This window comes from Symphalangus syndactylus, chromosome 8, assembly GCF_028878055.3.
Source record: "Symphalangus syndactylus isolate Jambi chromosome 8, NHGRI_mSymSyn1-v2.1_pri, whole genome shotgun sequence".
Lineage (NCBI taxonomy): Eukaryota > Metazoa > Chordata > Mammalia > Primates > Hylobatidae > Symphalangus > Symphalangus syndactylus.
The window spans coordinates 107,092,736-107,117,961 of NC_072430.2; the positions used below are offsets into that span (position 1 = coordinate 107,092,736).

Consider the following 25,226-nt stretch of genomic DNA (forward strand, 5'->3'; position numbering starts at 1 on the left):
CACAGCAAAAAAAAACTACCATCAGAGTGAACAGGCAACCTACAGAATGGGAGAAAATTTTCTCAACCTACTCATCTGACAAAGGGCTAATATCCAGAATCTACAATGAACTCAAACAAATTTACAAGAAAAAAACAACCCCATCAAAAAGTGGGCAAAGGACATGAACAGACATTTCTCAAAAGAAGACATTTATGCAGCCAAAAAACACATGAAAAAATGCTCATCATCGCTGGCCATCAGAGAAATGCAAATCAAAATCACAGTGAGATACCATCTCACACCAGTTAGAATGGCCATCATTAAAAAGTCAGGAAACAACAGGTGCTGGAGAGGATGTGGAGAAATAGGAACACTTTTACACTGTTGGTGGGACTGTAAACTAGTTCAACCATTGTGGAAGTCAGTGTGGCGATTCCTCAGGGATCTCGAACTAGAAATACCATTTGACCCAGCCATCCCATTACTGGGTATATACCCAAAGGACTATAAATCATGCTGCTATAAAGACACATGCACACGTATGTTTATTGCGGCACTATTCACAATATACGTACTTTTTAAAATAAAATCAACTACAGTTATTTTTACTTGAATTTCATAAAAGAAAAGGAAACTATAATGAAACTGATAGAAGCTCTTTGAATTTAAATCTTTACCAAAAGAAAAGGTCTCTAAGATTAAGAAAGGTTTGGAGTAATATTTTTGAAATATTGTTCATATATAAAAGAAATATAAATTGCCAGTAAAAGTATGACTATTTTAGAACTCAGTTATTGAAATACAAATGAAATATTTTTATCTTTTTTAGACTGGTGAAAATTGATAAAATACACAAGAATGGGTACCCTCGTGATGTTATAGGTTTTTGCAAAATTTTTTCAGTAGAAGGCAGTTTGTCAGTACTTCCAATTTTGATCTATCCGTTATCTTGAATATAGTAATTTGACATCTAGAAACTTTTCATGAACGGACCTTGAAACAAGTCTAAAAGGGTACCTATCTGCCGTGAGTGTCCATTAATAGAAGATTAAGTTATAGTGAATCTACCAAATAGGATAATGTACAAGTATTAAAAATAGTGATGTGTTGTAGATTTTAATTTATTGTCATGGAAATAGGTTCTTGACATACCCTTTTTATTTCTCTCAACAATAAGTAATTGAATGTATAATGGGACCTCGTTTATATAAAATCGTATGTATGTCCAAGGGTAGACAGATTTCTGTAAATAAATACTCATTAAAGTGGTTTTCTGCCTGGGCAGAGTGGCCCACACCTGTAATCCCAGCACTTTGGGAGCTTGAGGTGGGTGGATCGCTTGAGCTCAGGAGTTGGAGACCAGCCTGGGCAACATGGCAAAACCTCATCTCTACCTAATATACAAAAAATTAGCCAGGTGTAGTGGCGTACACCTGAAGTCCCAGCTACTTGGGAGGCTGAAGTGGGAGGATCACTTGACCCTGGGAGGCTTGAGGTTGCAGTGAGCCGAGATCATGCTACTGCACTCCAGCCTGGGTGACAGAGCAACACCCTGTCTAAAAAAACAAAAGCAGTTAGCTCTGGATGGTGGACTATTAGAATTTTTAACACTCTTAGGTTTCTTTATGCTGAATATTTATCATTTGTATACTTGAAAAATTTTCTGTCCTTTCTGAACAGCTAAACATGTCTAATTTATTTGCTTGCTGTTTCTGTGGATAATGGGAGATACAGCCTTTAAGACAATACCTGAGGCCAGGCACAGTGACTCATGCCTGTAATCCCAGCACTTTGAGAGCCTGAGGCCAGTGGACTGCTTGAGCTCAGGAGTTTGAGACCAACTTGGGCAAAATGGTGAAACCCCATCCCTAGAAAAAATACAAAAGTTAGCTGGGCGTAGTGGTGCATGCCTGTGGTCTCAGCTACTGTGGAGGCTAAGGTGGGAGGATCTCTTGAGCCCAGGATAGCAAGGCTGCTGTGAGCCCTGATCCCACCACTGCTGTGAGCCCTGATCCTGCCACTGCAGTTCGGCCTGGGTGACAGAGTGAGACCCTGTCTCCAAGAAAAAAAAAAGTACCCAATCAAGTTCTAAAAATATTTATATCTAACACTAGTATATCAAGGTCTGTAGAACCTTTGTAATGGAATACCTAAGGGTCATGGTTTGGGATGCTCCACTAGTGCAATTGAAATTACCCAGGAACCAGTTGAGCAGGTACTCACAGTGGGGGAACTCTGAACTCCAGAGCCCAAGGCATTGACTGAAATTTTCAGTGCTACACCCTGCTACATGTAGTTAATCTCTCTAGAGACTTAATTTTTAAAGAACAAGTCAAGTTCGAGCCATAGTTTTTATTTACTTTGAATTAACCAAAAAGCATGTGAATTTATTGCATACACTTGTCCTTGTTGATAAATAATAGTAACATTAGAACTCATTCTTTTCTCTGCATCTCAAGTCTTCTTCATTTAGGAAATTAACAAAGAAAATTAATTTTTTCATTGGCCATTTACAACATATTGCCTGTATCAGGGTTTGCCTCAATCATTGGATGGGGGGGTGGGAAATAAAATTCCTGCCGTGCAGAATCATGCTCTGTACCGGAACACAGGAACAGTCAGGAACCTTTCCAGTGAACTATGGGTTCCGGTGGTTGTTTGAGGAAGATTTTCCAGAGGAAGTTACATCTGAACTGAATTTTGAAAGGTTAAGCATGAATTAGCCACACCAAAGAAAGGGATATAAGGGTAGAGACAAACACCTAGAGGCATGTAAGGGCACAGTACATACTGGGAACTGCAAGTCCATGGTCTTAGTATAGGGATCAAGGCAGTGCAGGCAAAAAAGTGAGGCTTCAGAGGCCAGATCATGAAGAGTCGTGTTAGCTGTGAGTCTCTTTCTGTGGATTTCCTTATAAATACAGCCTTTGTTCACTTAGTCTGGGAACTTTTGAGTCATCTTTGCCTCTTCAAGTTTTCCTCCTATAACCTCCTTAATAATTAGGCACCAAATCCTGTCAGTTTTGGAAACTTGGATTGAAATGGAAAAATGACAAGGTAGATACAGACTGTGTTCTTTATTACAGGCTGTGACTTATTCTTTTTAATTTCTAGGGCTTAGCACTGGCTCACAGGCCCTTACTGTCTGAACGAATGGATTAAAGGAAGGGAGTTCCAAAGATAAAATGTTCAGTATTTTTACACGTATAACTCATCTGTTCTCCAGTTTATTATTGAAATAATAATCAGGCTTGGCATGGTGGCTCACGTCTGTAATCCCAGCACTTCGGGAGGCCAAGGTGGGCGGATCACCTGAGGTCAGGAGTTGGAGATCAGCCTGGCCAACATGGAGAAACCCTGTCTCTACTAAAAGTATAAAAATGAGCCAGGTGTTTTGGTGATGCATGCCTGTAATCCCAGCTACTTGGGAGGCCGAGGCAGGAGAATTGCTTGAACTTGGAAGGTGGAGGTTGTGGTGAGCTGAGATCATGGCACTGCACTCCAGCCTGGGTGATGGAGCGAGATTCTTTCCCCCAAAAAAAGAAATAATAATAATCCAGTAATTTTAATAATCTTTGGCAGACTGGTTGAAAAGTTAACCCTTAGAGTTTTAATTAAAAAAATAAAATTAAATCAGATCCATTAGTAAGTTCTGTTGAATTAATGTACTGGTAGGCAACTGAAGCAACAATGGTCATAGGGAAGAAAAGTGCCGGACAGCTTTTAGCCATTTGATATAATGCATATGTACCAGTTTACATTGTGTGTGTGCCTCCCCACCCTGCCAGCTGAGACTAGTTTTCTTGTGACTATCCCAAAAGGGATTTTTTTTTTTAGTTAGAGGAAAAATTGTGAACATGTATATTTATTGCGTTTCACTTGTCACAGTTAATAATGTGGGTACATATTTTCCTGAAAATGAGTATATACTGCATTTGTTTTCTGAAAATGTGCTACAAAAGGAAAACTGAACATGGAGAGATAGGTAGCATTTATAACAATTACGTATTAGTGAAATAACTGTGCCATAGTGAAATAACTGAGAAAGCAAATTATGTGTCTCAGACATATTTGTGAAGCAGCTTTTATGATTATCAGCAACACAGTTGCTGTAACTATTGTATTGGTGGAATTGAATCTTATGTGGGTCACATAACCAGCACCTGAACTTTTGTACTTGTAGCTATGCAAGACCCTTACCAAGATAATAATGTAATATAGAGAGGTGTCAAGAGGTGTTTTCATACATGTATTTGCCATCTTATAGAAGTGGAATAACACTGTAATATAATATTATGAATATATCTTAAAAATATTTTTAAAGCCCCTATGAAAGTTAAGCATAAATGAGCTAAGCTCATCTCCTTCCCCTGCCAAAAGATAAAATATATGAGGGTGTTGTAGCACAGAAACCAAGACATAAAGACATGCAGTAGAAACCAGGGGTCAGCAAACTTCTGTAATGTACCACATAGTAAAATTTTAGACTTTACAGGTCAAGAGGTAAAATCAAAGATACTATGTAGGCACTACTATAATAAGAGAACATACAATTTTTCACAAATTTTTAAAGGACAAAATTTCAAAATATAATAATTGAATGCGTTTTTTGTAATACAGCTCTAATGAGAAGAGGGAATTCTTTTTAAAGGGATAACATTTCACTTAATTCTAGTTAAAAGTTAGCATTCCATATCATCAAATCAATTGCAAATGTTCATCTGCTAATGCTGATCTATATGAAATTTTACATATCATCTTCGAATTTGACTTTTCACCCAGACAAGAGATACACATGGCATAACTTTGTCATTATGATTTGTAGTGCTGAGCAGCAGTGTGAAGCAATGAGAGGGCCATATGAGGTCTTTGCTATGTGTACTTAATTCTGCCTTTTTTTTTAGCACAAAAGCAGCCATAGACAACCTGTAAATGAATGATCATATTTGTGTTCCAATAAAACTTTACTTATGGACATTAAAGTTCGAATATGATTTAATTTTTGTGGATTACAAAATATTTTAATTTTTCCCTCAACCATTAAAAAATGTACAAGCCAGTTTTAGATTGCTAGCCATACAAAAAACTGGTGCAAGACAGATTTGGCATGTAGGCTATAGTTTTCCCAACCCCAGATATAAACCATAAAAATTCCCAAAATCTGATATAGGTACTTTTGTATTTTTAAGCATTTTATGATTTCAGAAAATTAGTAACTTGTTTTAAAAGTGTTTCTATTGTTTTAATACCTTTTCTCGGACAGTATACTCCATATAAAAATTCAAACATTATAGAAATGCCTAAATTAGTAATTAAAACACTAATTCTGTCCCCCAGAAGGTTAGGTGCATACTTTTTCCAGATTTAAAAAATAAATGTACTAACACTGGCAGAGTGTGGTGCCTCATGCCTGTAATCCCAGCACTTTGGAAGGCCGAGGTGGGCGAGTCACTTGAGATCAGGAGTTCAAGACCAGCCTGGCCAACATGGTGAAACCCCGTCTCTACTAAAAATACAAAAGTTAGCTGGCACCTGTGGTCCCAGCTACTTGGAAGGCTGAGGCAGGAGAATCACCTGAACCTGGGAGGTGGAGGTTGCAGTGAGCCTAGATCGCCACACTGCACTCCAGCCTGGGTGACAGAGCGAGACTCTGTGTCAAAAACAAAACAAAACAAACACTTTTATGCACATCTAATTACTTTTTAAAACAAAATATGAGAGCTCATGCCTTTTGTAAACGTGTGAGGACTTGCCTTTTTTCACTGACTTTATCATGAATGACTCTTCAGACCAGGACGTGTGTATCTATGTGCTTATTCTTTGAATGACCTATCATATTACATTATATGACTCTGCCATAATGTATCCAATCATCTTCTCATTTTGGACATTTTGTTGTTTCTAGTTTTCTACAATTCATTGTTACGTGCTCTTTTCGTAAATAAACTTTAAAGTTGATCATTAATTTTGAAATAGTTTTTTTAATGCCACTTTGATTTGGGGGCTTAATCTTAAAGGAATGTGCACGTTGAATATACTTTTAATGTGGTCCATTTATTTAGGAGAACACATTTTCCTTTTTTACTGGCAACTATGGGGTAAGGGTAGTTAGAATTATTCTCACAGAAAATTATACATAGATTTATTTTCCAATTATTAAATCATGTATGAGGTGTTGGTTGGTACTTAAAGTTTATTTTGATGTATCAAAGCTTGGCCTGCATTATTGAAGATGTTATTGCAAAACCCACTTTTTTTTTTTTTTTTTTTTTTGAGACAGAGTCTCACTGTCGCCAGACTGGAGCGCAGTGGTGCGATCTTGGCTCACTGCAATCTCCGCCTCTCAGGTTCAAGCGATTCTCCTGCCTCAGCCTCCTGGGTAGCTGGGATTACAGGCGCACGCCACCACACCTGGCTAATTTTTGTATTTTTAGTAGAGACGGGGTTTTGCCATATTGGCCAGCGTGGTCTTGAACTCCTGACCTCAGGTGATCCTCCCACCTCAGCCTCCCATAGTGCTGGGATTACAGGCTTGAGCCACCACGCCTGGCCAAAACCCACTTTTTTATATGTGTCTTTCCTCACATTACTTATTAATGTGAGGAAACATTAATAAGTAATATTACATTAATAAGTAATATGCTTTATTGCCACTATATTATTTTACTATTTTAATTTACACTGGATGTCTTATAATTATTATATTGGCAAATACCCACTTTGTTTGCTCAGAAATGAAACCTACCCCTGTTACAAAGCTGGTGGTTGGTTCTTGGCAGTTGATTTGGTTTATGCATCCCCTAGGATACTCTCAAAGGCAAGGGATCAATTAGCAAGGTGTTAATTTGTCTTAATCTTTTGGGCTGGTACTAAGTTATTGTGAAGCAGATGTGTTATTACTCCATCCTCTGTGAAGATTGAGGAATAGGATGATCACTAAGTACCAGTATTACTTTTAGATGTCATTATCAAATAACATTGTCACTAATTTTTTAGTGACAATATTTAGTGAAAGATTGTCACTGATTTATTTTGTATTTTCCCATGATAATTACCTTCCTGTCTTATTTTCATTATGTCCTCCCATTTCCCTGAAATGTATCAAACAAGGGTTTAATTTATAAACAAGAAAGAGATCCAAATAAGAATTTGTTGGATATGAGAGATACATTGATTCTATAGAAAATTCCTGGGCCCAATCCCTAGAGATTTAGATTTGCTAGGCCTAGGGTGGGTCAACTGTTTTCACTCAGTATAGTTCTCTGGAGAGTCATGCAAGTTATTGTGTATATCAGTAGCTTGTTCCTTTTTGTTTCTGTTTATATACAGTAATCCTTATCTTTTTTTTTTTATGGTTTCAGTTACTTGTAGTCAACCTTGGTCTGAAAAGATTAATTGGAAAATTTCAAGAAATAAACAATTTATATGTTATAAATTTGCACCATTCTGAGTAGGGTGACCAAATGTCTTGCTGTCTCGCATCCCCCACCAGGAACATGAATCATTCCTTTGTCCAACCTATGCACGTTGTCTATGTTCCGTACCTGCTAGTCACTTTGGAGCCCACCCAGTCATTGGATTGACTGTCATGGTTTTGCAGTGCTGATGTTCGAGGAATTTTTGTTTTACTTAATGGCCTCAAAGCCCAAGAGCAGTGATGCTGGCTTGTTGCTATACTTGTTCTATTTTGTTATTAGTTATTGTTGTTAATCTCATGCTGTGCCTAACTTGCAAGTTAAACTTTAGCATAGATACGTATATATAGAAAAAAATAGTGTATACAGAATTGAGTCCAATCTGCCATTTCAGGCATCTTTACTGGGGGTCTTGGAAGTATCCCCTGTGGTTAAAAGGGATTACCGTAGTTAAGTTGGAGAACTTTCTGCATAGTTTAAAACTTAGTTTCTGCTTTGTTTCTTTCCTAATTTTATTAAAACAAGCATTTTTGTCTTAATTCTAGGTGACAAAACACGACAGCCTTCTTCAAGCCCCTCCAGTGTTATCCGACGCACTTCCTCCCTGGATACTCTTGCTGCACCATATCTTGCTGGACACTGGCCTCGGGATAGCCATGGGCAAGCTGCACCTTGCATGAGGGACAAAGCTACACAGGTAAGCTTATTATAGTTCTTATCCTGAAGTGTTTTTCTCTGAAGCTACTTCTTCTAATATTATTTGTTCTGCTTTGAGTAGAACAAACATTAGTGTACATTAGAATTAACTTGAGAAACTTACCAAAAAGAGCAGATTCCAAGCCTGACCTCCAGGTATTCTATAGTAGGTTTTGGTTGGGGCCTGGGAATGTTCATTTTAAATAGCTATGAAAGTAATTCTGATACATACAGATAATTTTATGGACATACTTTTTTTCCCACTTATTCTTTATAAGTTAGTTTACAACAGGGGTGTCCAATCTTTTGTCTTCCCTGGGCCACATTGGAAGACAAAGAATTGTATTGGGCCACACATAAAATACTCTAACACTAATGAGCTTAAAAAAAATTGCAGAAAATTCATAACGTTTTAAGAAAGTTTACGAATTTGTGTTGGGCTGCATTCAAAACCATCCTGGTCCTCATGAGGCCCATGGGCCGCAGGTTTTGGACAAGCTTGGTTTACAATATCATAGTATATTTAATATATGGAATTTGGTCTTAAAAATTTGTAACAGCAAAGATTAGTGACCATCTAACCTTACGTTTTTGTGCCAAAAAAACCTTCATGTATTGGGAGATGGGGACTGTATTACTTTGCTGATCCTAAAAATGTAAATATTCTGACAAAGGGACTCTGGAAGCAAAGTTTTATACTTCTGGGTTTGTAAAATTGTTTAATATAAAGGGATCTCAAGAAATCATTCAGGGCCAGGTGGGGTGGCTCACGCCTATAGTGCCAGCACTTTGGGAGGCCGAGATGGGTGGATGGCTTTTGAACCCAGGAGTTCAGTACCAGCCTGGGCAACATGGCGAAACCTCATCTCTGCAAAAAATACAAAAATTAGCCGGGCATGCTGGTGCACACTTGTAGTACCAGCTACTTGGGAGGCTGAGGCAGGAGAATCACTTGAGCCTGGGAGGTCAAGGCTGCAGTGAGTGGTGATCATACCACAGCACACCAGCCTGGGCAATAGAGTGAGAACCTGTCAAAAAAAAGAAAAAACAAAGAAGAAGAAATCATTCAGATCTACCCCTTAGTTTTACAGATGAAGAAGCTGAGGTCTAAGATCATACAGCCAGTTGAAGACTGCATCTTAGTTTGGTGTAGTTTCTTACTTACCACAATTATAATTAGTTAAATATTTGTGTAGTTATTATGGTTTCTTACATTCACTAGACAGTAAGACCTATGAAGATAGGGATTGTGTCTGGCTTGTCTATTGCTGTATTTCCATGCCCAGGACTTAATACTAGATGCAGAATAAATTGCCCAAGGAATATTTGCAAAGGAATGAATGAGCAAAACAGTTATAGCTTTATTGCTAGTGAAGAATGAAAAACATTTAAAGATTTAAAAGATTTTTTATACTGATTGTTGAAAATCAGGTAAGGTACATCTTGATTTAGACTTTGGATTTACGTTACTCCTGGTCTCAACATTTTTTGAAGAATTTTTTTTTCTTTCTTTTTTTTTTTCTTTTTCCCTGAGATAGAATCTCGCTGTGTTGCCCAGACTGGAGTACAGTGGTGCAGTCTTGGCTCACTGCAACCTCTGCCTCCCGGGTTCAAGCGATTCTCATGCCTCAGCCTCCCGAGAAGCTGGACTACAGGCTGTACCACCATGTCTGACTAGTTTTTGTACTTTTAGTAGAGATGGGGTTCTACCGTGTTGGCCAGGCTGGTCTCAAGCTCCTGTGCTCAAGTGATCTGCCTACCTTGGCCTCCCAAAGTGCTGGGATTACAGGTGTGAGCCACCACACGTGGCCCGAGATAATGTTTTTTATTTTTATTTTTATTTTTTGAGATGAAGTCTCTCTCTGTTTCCCAGGCTGGATGGAGTACAGGGGCACAATCTTGGCTCACTGAAACCTCCACCTCCCGGGTTCCAGCAATTCTCTTGCCTCAGCCTCCTGAGTAGGTGAGATTACAGGCACACGTCACTACACCCAGCTAATTTTTGTGTTTTTAGTAGAGACGGGGTTTTGCTATGTTGGCCGTGCTGATCTCGAACTCCTGACCTCAAGTGATCTGCCAGCCTCCCAAAGTGCTGGGATTATAGGCGTGAGCCAAGGTGCCTGGCCCTGAGAGAATGTTTATTAAAGAACTGAGTAAACATACTTTTCTGTGGTGGTTTTGGATTTGTATATTGATTTCCAAAATTCCAGGTATTCTTAGTGGGCTCAGTTTATTTTCTGTTCTGATAATCTTGGAATGGAATCCTACTGTTAGGGCAGACAATTGGGATTTGGATTACCTTGGTGTTTATACTTTAGTGCCAACTACAGAAATGAAAATGTAGACTCTGTACTCATCAAAAGTAATGAATCTTTTCTGAAATTGACTTTTTTTTTTCTTTTTTTGGAATGGAGTCTCACTGTGTTGCGTAGGTTGGAGTGCAGTGGCCTGATCTCAGCTCACTGCAACCTCCGCTTCCCGGGTACAAGCAATTCTCCTGTTTCAGCCTCCCAAGTAGCTGGGACTACAAGCACACGACACCACACCTGGCTAATTTTTGTATTTTTAGTAGAGATGGGGTTTCACCATATTGGTCAGGCCAGTCTCAAACTCCTGACCTCAGGTGATCCACCCGCCTTGGCCTCCCAAAGTGCTGTGATTACAGGCATGAGCCACCATGCCCAGCCTAAAATTGACTTTTTTAACCAAAGAGTTCTGTGAAACTCTGTAGTTATTCACAGTCTGTAACTTTGCTGAGCTTAGGGCATGTAGTTTGGAAAATGAATACGGTGTCCACTTGCTTTCTGCTTAATCCACATGTCACATTTAAATTTGTAGATGTTTATTTCCTTGAGCATTTCTGCAGCACACTTTATTTCCACTGCAGTTTTAGGTTCAGTGGGTTCAAACGTTTTGTCATATTAGTAAGAGTATGCTATCATACAAGCCATTGGGATCCGCTTGATCTGTGGACGCAGTTCAGTAAGTCTTTTCGGCAAATTGCTGTGACCTAACAATTGAATTAAAATATAAACCCTGTATTCCCTGCCTTTTTCTAAATATCCCCCAAATTGGGAATGTTAAGGGTACAAATAAAAAGAAAATTTAGATCTGGGTGTGGTGGCTCACACCTGTAATCCCAGCACTTTGGGAGGCTGAGGTGGACAGATCACCTGAGGTCAGGAGTTCGAGACCAGCCTGACCAATATGGTGAAACCCCGTCTCTATTAAATATGCAAAAATTAGCCAAGCGTGGTGGTGTGCACCTGTAGTCCCAGCTATTCGGGAAGCTGAGTTAGGAGAATTGCTTGAACCTGGGAGGTGGAGGTTGCCGTGCCACCTCCCGAGATCGTGCCACCGCACTCCAGCCTGGGTGACAGAGTGAGACCCCATCTCAAAAAGAAAAAAAAAAGAAAGAAAATTTATAATTATCATACTGTTAATCTTATTTGTAAAGCTCGTGTAGAATCTGCTAAAGGATAACTGGGTACTCCATCCTTTCAGCTACATAGTGGGCTCTCATCTTTGGCAAGTGAATTTAGCACTAACACAATTAATCAAAAACTCTCAAATACCTTATTTGCAGATATTGGGTTTCCCTAAGTGTATGCTAGTTAAATCAACTTTTAAAAATTGTGGTAAAATATATATAACATAAGGTTTGCTGGTTTGACCATTTAAAAATACATGCCTATGTCATTTTATTGAACTTTATTGGGCTTCGCAGATATTGTGTTTTTTTACAAATTGAAGGTTTGTGGCAACTCTGCATTGAGCAAATCTGTCGGTGCCGTTTTCCAAAAATGTGCTCACTTTGTGTCTCTGCCCCATTTTGGTAGTTCTTGCAATATTTCAACCATTTGCATTATTATTGTATCTATTATGGTGATCTGTGCTCAGTGATCTTTGATGTTACTGTTAATTGTTTTGAGGTGCCATGAACCATGCCCATATGAGACGGGGAACTTAATTGATGAATGTTGTGTGTATTCTGACTGCTGTTCCCCTGAGTCTCTCCCTCTCATTGGGCCTCTTTGTTTTCTCAGACACAACAGTATTGAAATTAGACAAATTAGTAACTTTACAATGGCCTGTAAGGGTCAAGTGAGGTGAAGAGTTACATGTCTCTCTATTTCAATCAAAAGCTAGACATGATTAAGCTTAGAAAGCAAGGCAGATCAAAAGCTGAGATAGGCCAAAAGCTAGGCCTCTTGTACCAAACAGCTAGCCAAGTTGTGAATGCAAAGGAAAAGTTTTTGAAGGAAATTAAAAGTACTACTTGAATGAGCATTATGAATGATAAGAAAGTGAAACAGCTTTATTGGCAATATGGAAAAAGTTTCAGTGATCTAGATAGAAGATCAAACCAGCCACAACATTTCATTAAGCCAAAGCCTAATCTAGAGTAAGACCTTAATTCTCTTCAGTTCTTATGAAGGCTAAGATAGGTGAGGACGCTACAGAAGAAAAGTTTAAAGCTAACAGGTTGGTTCATGAGGTTTCAGGAAAGAAGCCATCTGCATAACATAAAAGTGAAAGGTGAAGCAGCAAGTACTGATATAGAAACTGTAGTAAGTTATCCAGAAGATCTAGCTAAGATTACTGTTGAAGATGGCTACACTAAACAAGTTTTTTTTTTTTTTTTTTTTTGACATGGGGTCTTGCTCTGTCACCTAGGCTGGAGTGCAGTAATGCAGTCATAGCTCGGTACAACCTTTAACTCCTGGGCCCTGGGCTCAATCAGTCCTCTTGCCTCAGGTTCCCAAGTAGCTGGGACTGCAGGCACGCACTGACATGCTTGCATTTTTTTTTTTTAATGTTTTTGTAGAGACGGGATCTTGCTATGTTGACCAGGCTGGTCTTGGAACTCCTGGCCTCAAGCTGTCCTCTCACCTTGGCCTCCCAAAGTGCTGGGATCACAGGTGTGAGCCACTGCGCCCAGCTAGATTTTTAATGACAAAACAGCCTTATCTTGTAAGAAGATGCCGTCTAGGACTTTCATAGCTAGAGAGAAGTCAATGCCTGACTTTAAGGGACAGGCCAACTCTCTTGTTAGGGGCAAATGCAGCTGGTGACTTTAAGTTGAAGCCAGTACTCATTTACCATTCTGAAAATCCTAAGGCCCTTAAGAATTATGCTAAATCTACTCTGCTTTTGCTTGATCCATGGAACGACAAAGCCTGGATGCCAGCACATCTTTTTATAGCATGATTTACTGAAAATTTTAAGCCCACCATTGAGACCTAGTGTTCAGAACAAAAGATTACTTTCAGAATATTACTGCTCACTGGCAATGCAACTGGTCACCCAAGAGCTCTGATGCAGATACACACAGAGAGGAATGTTGCTTTCATGCCTGCTAACACAACATCCATTTTGCAGCCCATGGATCCAAGAAATAATTTTGACTTTCCAGTCTTATTAAGAAAATACATTTAATGAGGCCATAGCTGCCATAGTGATTCCTCTGATGGATCTGGGCAAAGTAAATGGAAAAGCTTTTGGAAAAGATTCACCATTCTAGATGCCATTAAGAACATTTGTGATTTGTAGGATTAGGTCAAATATCAACATTATCAGGAGTTTGGAAGAAGTTGATTCCAACCCTCATGGATGACTTTGAGGGTTTCAAGACTTCAGTGGAGAAGGTCATTGCAGATGTGGTGGAAATAGCAAGATAACTAGAATTAGAAGTAGAACCTGAAGATGTGATTGCTACAATCTCATGATAAAACTTAAGCATGACAAATTGCTTCTTATGGATGAGCAAAGAAAGTGGTTTCTTGAGATAGAATCTACTCCTGGTGAAGATGTGGTGAATATTGTTGAAATGACAACAAAGGATTAAGAATATTACATAAACTAACTTAGTTGTTAAAGCAGTAGCAGATTTTGAGAGGGTTGTCACCAATTTTGACAGAAATTGTACTGTGGGCAATATGTGCTACAGAAAAATCTTTTGTGAAAGGACCTGAGTCTGTTGATGCAGCAAACTTCATTGTTGTTTTATTTTAAGAAATTGCTGCCTGGGCGCGGTGGCTCACACCTGTAATCCCAGTACTTTGGGAGGCCGAGGTGGGTGGGTCATGAGGTCAGGAGTTCGAGACCAGCCAGACCAACATAGTGAAACCCCTTCTGTACTGAAAATACAAAATTTAGTGGGGCGTGGTGGCGTGCACCTGTAATCCCAGCTACTCAGGAGGCTGAGGCAGGAGAATCGCTTGAACCCGGGAGGCAGAGGTTGCTGTGAGCCGAGATCACGCCATTGCACTCCTGCCTGGGCAACAGAGTGCGACTCCATCTCAAAAAAATGAAGAAAGAAATAAAATAAGTAAAAAAGAAAGAAATTGCTGTAGCCACCCTGGCCTTCAGCAGCCATCACCCTGATCAGTCAGCAGCCATTAACATCAAGTCAGGACCCTCCACTGTCAAAAAGATTGTAACTCATTGAAGGCTGAGATGATCATTAGCATTTTTTTTTTTTTTTTGAGGTGGAGTCTCACTCTGTCGCCCATGCTGGAGTGCAGTGGCATGGTCTCGGCTCACTGCAAGCTCCGCCTCCCGGGTTCATGCCATTCTCCTGCCTCAGCCTCCCAGGTAGCTGGGACTACAGGCGCCCGCCATCACGCCTGGCTAATTTTTTGTATTTTTAGTAGAGATGGGGTTTCACCGTGTTAGCCAGGATGGTCTTGATCTCCTGACCTCATGATCCGACTGCCTCAGCCTCCCAAAGTGCTGGGATTACAGGCGTGAGCCACCGCGCCTGGTAGCATTTTGTTAATCAATATTTCAAAATTAAGATATGTATGTTTGTTAAGACATAATGTTATTGCACACTTAATACACTATAGTATAGTGCAAACATAACTTCTATGTGCACTGGGAAACCAAAGAAATTCATGTGACTTGCTTTATTGTGTTACTCCCTTTATTGCAGTGGTCTGGAACTGAACTCCCAATATCTCTTGAGGTATAACTGCATATAATTTAGTGGCATTAATCACATTCACAATGTTGTGCAACCATTGCTAACTATTTCCAAAACTTTTTCATCACTCCAAAAAGAAACCCTGTAACTCCCCATCCTCCTTTTTTCCTCACTGTTAATACCACTGGCAGTTAATACTTAACTACTATCTCACTTGCTGTTTCCATGAATTTGCCCATTTCATGCAAGTGGAATCATACAGTTTGTTCTCCTGCATCTGACTCATTTCACTTAGCGTAATGTTTTTGAGGTTCATTTATGTTGTATCATTTATTTAGCTTAATTCCATCCTTACTTCCTTCTACCTCCTTCCCTGTGTTGCCTAGGCTGGAGTATAGTGGGATGATCACAGATCATTACAGCCTTGACCTCCTGGGTTCAAGGGATGCCTCCCCTGCCCAGCCTCCTGATTAGCTAGGACTATAGGCTTGCACCACTATGCCCAGCTAGTTTTTTGAGTTTTTAGTAGAGAGGATCTTTCTATGTTGCCCGGGCTGGTCTAGAAGTCCTGGCCCCAAGTGATCTCCACTGTGGCCTCCCAAACTGCTGGGATTACAGGCAAGAGCCATCACACCTGGCCTTAATCTCTCTTAATGGGTGAATAATATTCCACTTACCAATATACCACATTTTATTTACCTATTAATCTGTTGATGGATATTTGGGGTGTTTCTACCTTTTGACTGTTGTGAACAATGCTGCAGTGTACATGCAAGTATCTGTGTGAATCCCTGCTTTCAGTTCCTTTCAATATATACCTGAGAGTGAAATTGCTGGGTCATATGATAATTCGATGTTTAGTTTTTAGAGGAACTGCCAAACTGTTTTTCACAGCAGCTGGATCATTTTCTATTCCCATGTATGAAGGTATATAATTCCAATTTCTCTATATGTTCACTAACACTTCTTTGAAAAATTATAGTCGTCCTAGTAGTGTGTTGTGGTATGTAATTGTTAGGATTTGTTTCCCCATATAACTAATGGTGCTGAGTATCTTTTCATGTGCTTACTGGCCATTTGCATATCTCCTTTAGAGTTCGGACACTTTCTTAACATCTCTGTGCCTCTGTTTCCTTTTTGTAAAATGGGAGAACTATAGTACCAATTTTTTGAGGTTATTTTGAAGATTAAATAAAACGTATAAAACTCTCAGAACAGTATCTGGCACCTAGTAAGCATTCAATAAATGTTCTCTGTTAAATTAAAAATTAAAGCGATTACCTTTATTGTCGGATTTGAACAAGGATGGAATGTAGGTTTTATCCCCTAAGGAATTTGATCTATTGCTATTGCCTTCCTGGAGCATCCTGTTGAAAAGATTCAGGATAAAGATTGCTGAGACTGATAAGTGATTTCTGCCTTTAGCAAGGGACCTGGGGCACTTTTGGCAGTTATTTGCCAGTCTAGACAGTGCTGCAGCAAAGAGTATGTTGGAAATACTTTATTTTAGGTTGTAAGTGGGTGCTTTCAGAAAGCTGATGTAGACTTTTGGCAAATTTTATCACGTCACTACTCTAAGCCCTGGTTTCTTGATTTTTTTTCTTTTCTTTTTCTTTTTTTTTTTTTTTTTTTTTTTTGAGACAGTCTTGCCCAGGCTAGAGTGCAGTGGCGCAATCTTGGCTCACTGCAGCCTCTGCCTCCCAGGTTCAAGCAATTCTCTTGCCTCAGCCTCCTGAGTAGTTGGGATTATAGGTGCCCACCACCATGCCCGGCTAATATATATATATATATATATATATATATATATAATATTTTTTAGTAGAGATGGGGGCTTCATCATATTGGCCAGGCTGGTCTCGAACTCCTGACCTCAGGTAATCCGCCCATCTCAGCCTCCCAAAGTGCTGGTATTGCAGGTGTGAGCCAGCGCGCCTGCCCTGATTTTGAAATAATTATGTATTCCTCTCAGGCCTTTCCACCTCCTAGGGGAAGATTGGAAATGGGAGAAGGAAATTCTGGAAAATACAGAGAAAGAGAAATGCAGCATTTAAAAAGTTAAGAGGGCTGGGCACAGTGGCTCACGCCTGTAATCCCAGCACTTTGGGAGGCCGAGGCAGGCGGATCACCTGAGGTCGGGAGTTTGAGACCAGCCTGACCAACATGGAGAAACCCCATCTCTACTAAAAATACTCTACTAAATAAAAATACTCTACATCTCTACTAAAAATTAGCCAGGTGTGGTGGTGCATGCCTGTAATCCCAGCTACTCGGGAGGCTGAGGCAGGAGAATCGTTTGTACCCAGGAGGTGGAGGTTGCAGTGAGCCGAGATTGCGCCATTGCACTCTAGTCTGGGCAACAACAGCAAAACTTCGTCTCAAAACAAAGAAAAAAAAAACAAAAAAAATTAAGAACATGGAACAAGTTTCGAAAGATGTTAATCTCTCCTTCTGTCCCATACCCCACCTCATCATTTGCTTTGGTCATGGGAATGAGTGAATGATTAAGGTTTTACTGTACATGATTATTTATCATCATCATTACTTGACACAAAGGTATTCTCTTTTTTTCCTGTCTGTTTGGCAGCCATTCTTTATTCTGTGTATGTTCAAATAGCCTGAAAGCCTTTTAGCTTAGTGCTCCAGCATGTCAGTGGGCCTAATTGGCTATAGGACTGATTTGTCATTTCTGCTTTAGAGTTTGTACAGAGCTACAATGTCACCAACCTCTGCCCCCACACTGCCTCCATGTTCTTTTAAAGATTCTTGTCTGATCCTTTGTGGTTTGCCTTCCAAAAACGTTAGACTAATTTATATTTCCAGCATTAGCTACCTATGTGGCAAGTCTATTAATTTGGTTTAAACTACCTGATTTTCAGACTGCCTTTTGTATTTGCTGACTATACCAATTTAGGGAGAGAAACTGTAATGTGTATGTGTGCTTGCATTATTTGGGATTCCTTTGACTCAGAAGGTATTTTCTTTCCAACTTTGTTAACCTAGGCTTATTTACCTTATAGGTGATTTATCTGAGTATTTAACTTTTTGTGACCCAGGTGATTGATGTCTGGTTTTCTTTCCTATTTCTTTCTTATTTTTAACATTTTTTTAGAGACGAGATCTCACTGTGTTTCCCAGGCCAGAGTGTAGTGGCTATTCACAGGCATAATCACCATGCACTACAGCCTCAAACTCCTTCGCTCAAGGGATCCTCCTGCCTCAGCCTCCTGAGTAGTTGGGACTACAGTCGCATGCCCCCACACGTCTTTCTCTTTCCTGTTTCTTTGGTTTAGTTTCTTTATGGCATAAACCAGTCATCTTTTGCTTTTAAAAGTCTTACATTATTTTTTCTTGGGCCCTCTGTGTTTCTGAGGCTATTTTTTTTTAAACCCTCAAAGGTTGATTTTGATTAATATTTTATGAAAGTGTTTGTTTTTTCTAAAAGGACCTTGGCTTCTGAATATTTTATGAAAGTATTTTAGTTTTACAATTTATAGGTTGGCATTTGCTATTTATGGAAAAGTTCTGAGTTTTCCAATTGATGGAAAAGATCTGAATTCAGAAACTTTGTAAGATGTCTTGTGATTAAAACAATAAAAGTTGAATATTTGTTAAACTAGAGATAATTGTTGAATTACTGAAGATAGCTGTTTATAAATCTACAAACTTGTTTACAGGTTGTTTTCTTTGAATTGAAAGAATAGTCTGTAATTTAGAGTAAAAATGTTACTATTTTACATGTTTGGTAGATCTAAGCGATACTAAAAAGTATATTTTAATGTTATGAAAATGAAGAAGTAAAATTACTTTTTGAGTAACATTAGCTGTTTTCAATAAAACCTTGGTCTATTGGTTGAAGTTAGAATGTAACAGGAGTAGAAAGTGTAACATTAGGAGTAAAGGAAATGTTAAAATCTTTTTTTGGGGGCCTAAATTCAGTGACTTCAGTGTAAGTTCTGTTGTTGCCTGTCAGTAGCTTTGCCTTCCTTGGGTAAGCCCGGGAGTCTGAGAATTTTAATTTCCAAATCTTTACTACTTGGAGTTGTGTTCCTGTCCTTTCTTATTTCACATGTTAGATCAAATTTCTCTAGGCCAGTGACACCATACATTGTTTTTTTGTTGTTGTTTTTATTTTTATTTTTTTAGGGTCTTGTTTGTCTGTCATCAGCTGGAGTGCAGTGCCATGATCGTGGCTCACTGCAGCCTTGACCTATCATGATTAAGCAATCCTCTCTCCTCGGCCTCCCAAGTAGCTAAGACTACAGATTCATGCCACCACACCTGGCTAATTTTTAATTTTTTTTTGTAGAGATGGGGGGTCTTACTATGTTGCCCAGGCTGGTCTTGAACTCCTGGACTCAAGCCATCCTCCTGCCTTAGCCTCCCAAAGTGTTGGGATTACAGGTGTGGTCCACTGGACCTGGCCCATTAAATAGGCTGGGCACATGTAGCAGATGAAAGGTTATATTTTGGAATCCTCTAAAACAAATAGTTTTATGGCCAGGCATGGTGGCTTATGCCTGTAATCCCAGCACTTTGGGAGGCCACGGCAGGTAGATCACTTGAGCTCAGGAGTTCAAGACCAGCCTGGCCAACATGGTGAAACCCCGTCTCTACCAAAAATACAAAAAATTAGCCAGGTGTGGTGGTGTGTGCTCTTGCAATCCCAGCTACTCAGGAGGCTGAGGCACAAGAATCGCTTGAACCTGGGAGAAGGAGGTCACAGTGAGCTGAGATAATGCCACTGCACTCCAGCCTGGGTGACAGAGTAAGACTCTGTCTCAAAAGTCAATCAGTCAGTCCATCAATCAATCAATCAATAAAACAAATAGTTTCATGATTGTGTAACTTATTTTTTTTTTTTTTGAGACAGAGTCTTGCTCTGTTGCCCAGGCTGGAGTGCAGTGGTGTGGTCTTGGCTCACTGCAGCCTCTGCCTCCCAAGTTCAAGCAATCTCCTGCCTCAGCCTCCCGAGTAGCTGAGATTACAGGAGTGCGCCAGCATGCCCAGCTCATTTTTTGTATTTTTGGTAAAGATGGGGTTTCACCATGTTGGCCAGGCTGGTCTCGAACTCCTGACCTCAGGTGATCCACCTGCCTTGGCCTCCCAAAGTGCTGGGATTACAGGCATAAGCCATCACACCCAGTCTAATTTTTTATTTTATTGTCAGAAGAGATCTACTCTCAACAAAATTTTACGTGTACAATACAGTATAAATACCATAGGTATGATAATTATACAGCAGATCTCTAGAACTTACTCATTTTGCTTAACTGAAACTTTATGTGCATTGGTTAGTAACTCTCTCTCTCCATCCCCCCAGTTCCTGGCAATCACCATTCCATTTCTGATTCTATGATTTGACTGCTTTAGATTTCTCATATAAGTTGGATCATGCAGTATTTGTCTTTTTGTGACTGACTTATTTCATTTAGTAGGATGTCCTCATAGTTCATATTATCATATACTGCAGAATTTCTTTTTTTTTAAGACTGAATGCTTGAATAATATTCCATTGTATGTATATACCGCAGTTTCTTTATCCATTCATCTGCCAATGGATATTTAGGTTGTTTCTACACCTTTGCTATTGTGAATAGTGCTGCAGTGAACATGTGAGTGCAGATACCTCTTTGAAATACTGATTTCAGTTCTTTTGGAATTGCTAGAGCATGTGGGTTTTCCATTTTTAATTATTGGTTTTGTTTTTAGAGACTGGGTCTTGTTCTGTTGCACAGGCCGAAATACAGTGGCATGATGATAGCTCACTGCAGCCTCGAACTTCTGAGCTCAAGTGATCCTCCTGCCTCAGCCTCCCAAATAGCTGGACTCTAGGCAGGTGCCACCACACCTGAATAATTAAAAAAAAAAAATTAGAGATGGAGTGTCACTTTGTTGCCCAGGCTGATCTTGAACTCTTGGCCTCAAGTGATCCTCCCACCTCAACCTCTCCTGAGTCACTGAGATTATTGGTGCGAGGCACTAGGCCCGGCCAATTTTTAATTTTTTGAGTGACCTTTATACTGTTTTCCATAGAAGCTCTACTGTTTAGTATTCCCAACAACAGTGTACAGGGGTTCCACTTTCTCTACATCCTTACCAACCCTTGACTTTTTGATAATAGCCATCCTGACAGGCGCGAGATGATACTTCATTGTAGTTCTGATTTATCTTTCCCCGATTACTAATGTTGAACATTTTCTTATACACCTCTTGGTCATTTGCGTGTCTTCTTTGGAGAAATGTCTATTCAAGTCCTTAGCCCTCCCCTTTTTTGTTCCAAGTCCTTAGCCCTTTTTTTTTTTTTCTTTTTTTTTTTTTTTTTTCCAGACAGGGTTTTGCTCTTGTTGCCCAGGCTGGAGTACAATGGAGCGATCTCAATTCACTGCAACCTCTGCCTCTCGGGTTCAAGTGATTCTCTGTCTCAGCCTCCCAAATAGCTGGGATTACAGGCACCTGCCATCACACCCAGCTAATTTTTGTATTTTTAGTGGAGATGGAGTTTCATCATATTGATCAGCCTGGTCTTGAACTCCTGACCTAAGGTGATCTTCCCACCTCTGCCTTCCAAAGTACGGAGATTACAGGCGTGAGCCACCACGTCCGGCCAGCCCATTTTTTAATTATTAGTTTTATTGCCATTGAGTTGTATGTGTTTCTTATGTATTTGGGAGATTAGCCTCTTATCAGATATATGGTTTGCAAATATTTTCTCATTTTTTAGGTTGCTTTTTTACTCTGTTGTTTTCTGTGTTGTGCATAAGCTTTTTAGTTTTTGCTTTTTTTTGTCTGTGCTTTTGATGTCATAGCCATGAAATCATTGTCAAGACCAGTATCATGAAGCTTGTCCTCTATGTTTATTTCTAGGAGTTTTATAGTTCGTGTCTTATATTTAAATCTTGAATCAATTTTAAGTTGATTTTTGTATGGGGTAAGAGTCAGTTTCCCCAGCACCATTTGTTGAAGAGACTGTCCTTCCCCCATTGGCACCCTCCTTGAAGATTGGTTGAGTGTTAATGTGTGGATTTATTTATGGGCTCCCTATACTGTCCCATTGATGTATGTCTTTATGCCAGTACTATATTATTTTTATTACTGTAACTTTGTAATATGTTTTGAAATCGAGAAGTATGATGCCTCTAGCTTTGTTCTTTCTCAAAATTTATTTGGCTATTTGTGGTCTTTTGTAATTTCACAATACATGAGTTTTAGAATTATTACCTATTTCCATAAAAATGCCACTGGGATTTTGATAGGGATTGCACTGAATTTGTAGATGACTTTGGATAGTGTGGACGTTTTAACTATTAAAAGTCTTCCAGTCCATGAACATGAAATGCCTGTTTGTCGTCTTTAATTTCTTTAATCAATGTTTTTTAGTTTTCTGTATACAAGTCTTTCACTTCCTTATTTATGGTTATTCTTATGTTATTTTTGGTGCTGTTGTAAATGAGATTGCTTTCCTAATTTTCTTAATTTTTTTCTTATTTTTAATTTTTATGGGTACGTAGTAGGTGTATATATTTATGGGGTAGCTGAGATATTTTTATATTTGATGCAATATATTTGATTATAATGCATAATAATCACATCAGAGTAAATGAGATATCTATCACCTCAAGCATTTATAATTTCTTTGTATTACAAACATTCCAGTGATATTATTTTACTTATTTTTAAATGTATAATAAATTATTGTTGACTGGAGTCACCCTATTGTGCTATCAAATACTAGATCTTATTCTATCTAACTATATTTTTTGTACCCATTAACCGTCCCCCTTCCCTTCTTGCCTGCTACTAACCTTCTCAGCCTCTGATAACCATCCTTCTACTCTCTGTCTCCATGAGTTCAATTGTTTTAATTTTGAGCTGCCTCAAATGAGAACGTGCAAAGTTTGTCTTTCTCTGACTGGCTTGTTTCACTTAACATAAATGTCCTCCAATTCCATTCATGCTGTTGCAAATGACAGCATCTCTTTTTGTTATGGCTGAGTAATACTCCATTGTGTGTATGTACCACATTTTCTTTATTCATTTTTCTGTTTATGGACACTTAGGTTGCTTCCAAATCTTGGCTATTGGGAATAGTGCTGCAATAAACATGGGAGTGCAGATACCTTTTCAGTATACTGATTTTCTTTCTTTCAGGTATATGCCTGGGAGTAGGATTGCTGGATCATATGGTTCCTCCATTTTTTGTTTTTTGAGGAACCTCCAAACTGTTCTCCTTAGTGGTAGTACTAATTTACATTCCCACCAACAGTGTTTGAGGGTTCCTTTTTCTCCACATCCTTGCCAGTATTTGTTATTGCCCGGCTTTTGGATAAAAGCCATTTTAACTGGGGTGAGATGGTATCTCATTGTAGTTTTGATTTGTGTTTTTCTGATGACCAGTGATTGAGCACCTGTGCATGTACCTGTTTGTCGTTTGTATGTCTTTTGAGAAATATCTATTGAGATCTTTTGCCCATTTTAAATTGGATTATTAGAGTTTTGCCTATTGAGTTGTTTGAGCTCCTTTTATATTTTGGCCATTAATCCCTTGTTGGATGGGTAGTTTGCAAATATTTTCTGCCATTATTTGGGTTGTCTTTTTCACTTTGTTGATTGTTTCCATTACTGTGCAGAAGCTTTTTAAGTTGATATGACCCTATTTGTCCATTTTCGCTTTGGTTGCCTGTGCCTGTGGGTTATTACTCAAGAAATCTTTGCCCAGACCAACATCATGGAGAGTTTTCCCAATGTTTTCTTGTAGTTTCATAGTTTGAGGTCTTAGATTGAAGTCTTTAATCCATTTTGATTTCATTTTTGTGTATGGTGAGAGATAGGGTCTAGTTTCATTCTTCTGCATAAGAATAACCAGTTTCCCCAGCACCATTTATTGAACAGACTGTCCTTTCCCCAGGTATGTCCTTGCATCTTTGTCAAAAATGAGTTCACTGTAGATGTGTGGATTTATCTCTGGATTCTCTCTTCTATTCCACTGACCTCTATGTGTCTGTTTGTATGCCAATACCATGCCGTTTTGGTTACTGTCATTCTGTAGTACAATTTGAAGTCAGGTGATGTGATTCTTCCAGTTTTGTTCTTTTTGCTCAGGATAACTTGGGCTATTCTGGGTCTTCTGTGGCTCTTTATAAATTTTATGATTTTTTTTTTCTATTTCTGTGAAGAATGTTACGGTATTTTGGTACAGATTGCATTAAATCTGTAGATTGCTTTGGCTGGTGTGAACATTTTAACAATATCTGTTATTTTAATCCATGAACATAGGATTTCTTTCCTTTTTTTGTGTCTTTAATTTCTTCGCTCAGTGTTTTACAGTTTTCAATGAAGAGATCGTTCACTTCTTTGGTTAAGTTAATTCCTAGGTATTTTATTTTATTTGTAGCTATTGTAAATGGAATTACTTTGCTGATTTCTTTTTCAGATTATTTGCTGTTGGCATATAGAGATGTCACTGATTTTTGTATGTTGATTTTGTATCCTGCAACCTTACTGAATTTATCAACTCTCTCTCTTTTTTTCTTTTTTTTTTTTGGTGGAGCCTTCAGGTGTTTCCAAATATAAGATCATATTATCTGTAAACAAGGATAATTTGACTTCTTCCATTCCAGTTTGGGTACCTATTATTTCATTCTCTTGTCCAATTGCTCTGTCTAGCTCTTCCAGTACTATATTGAGTAACAGTGGTGAAAGTGGGCATCCTTGTCATGTTCCCTATCTTACAGGAAAGGGTTTCCATTTTTCCCTATTCAATATGACACTAGCTATGGGTCTGTCATAAATGACTTGTATTATGTGAAGATATGTTCCTTCTGTACCCAGTTTTTTGAAGGTTTTTATCATGAAGAGATGTTGGATGTTATCAAATGCATTTTCAGCATCAAAATGATCATATAGTTTTTGTCCTCATTCTGTTAATGTGATATATCACATTGATTGATTTGTATTTGTTGAACTATCCTTGCATCCCTGGGATAAATTCCATTTGGTTATAATAAAGGATCTTTTTAATGTGTGCTTGAATTCAGTTTGCTAGTATTTTGTTGAATTTTGCATCAATATTCATCAGTGATATTGGACTATAGTTTTCTTTCTTTGAAGTGTTTGGTTTTGGTAACAGGGTAATACTGGCCTCATAGAATGAGTTTGGAAATATTCCCTCCTCTGTTTTTCAGAATAGTTTTAGTAGGATTGGTGTT

General features: G+C 38.8%; 1 protein-coding gene across 1 annotated transcript in view; it reads left to right on the forward strand.

Annotated features, from left to right (window-relative positions):
• Positions 1-25,226, forward strand: part of FAM117B (family with sequence similarity 117 member B) — a 156,299-nt gene that overhangs the window by 65,161 nt on the left and 65,912 nt on the right. The window contains exon 2 of the mRNA XM_055290236.2: positions 7,943-8,094. Within this exon, the coding sequence (XP_055146211.1) occupies positions 7,943-8,094 (152 nt within the window). The remainder of the gene's footprint in view (positions 1-7,942; positions 8,095-25,226) is intronic.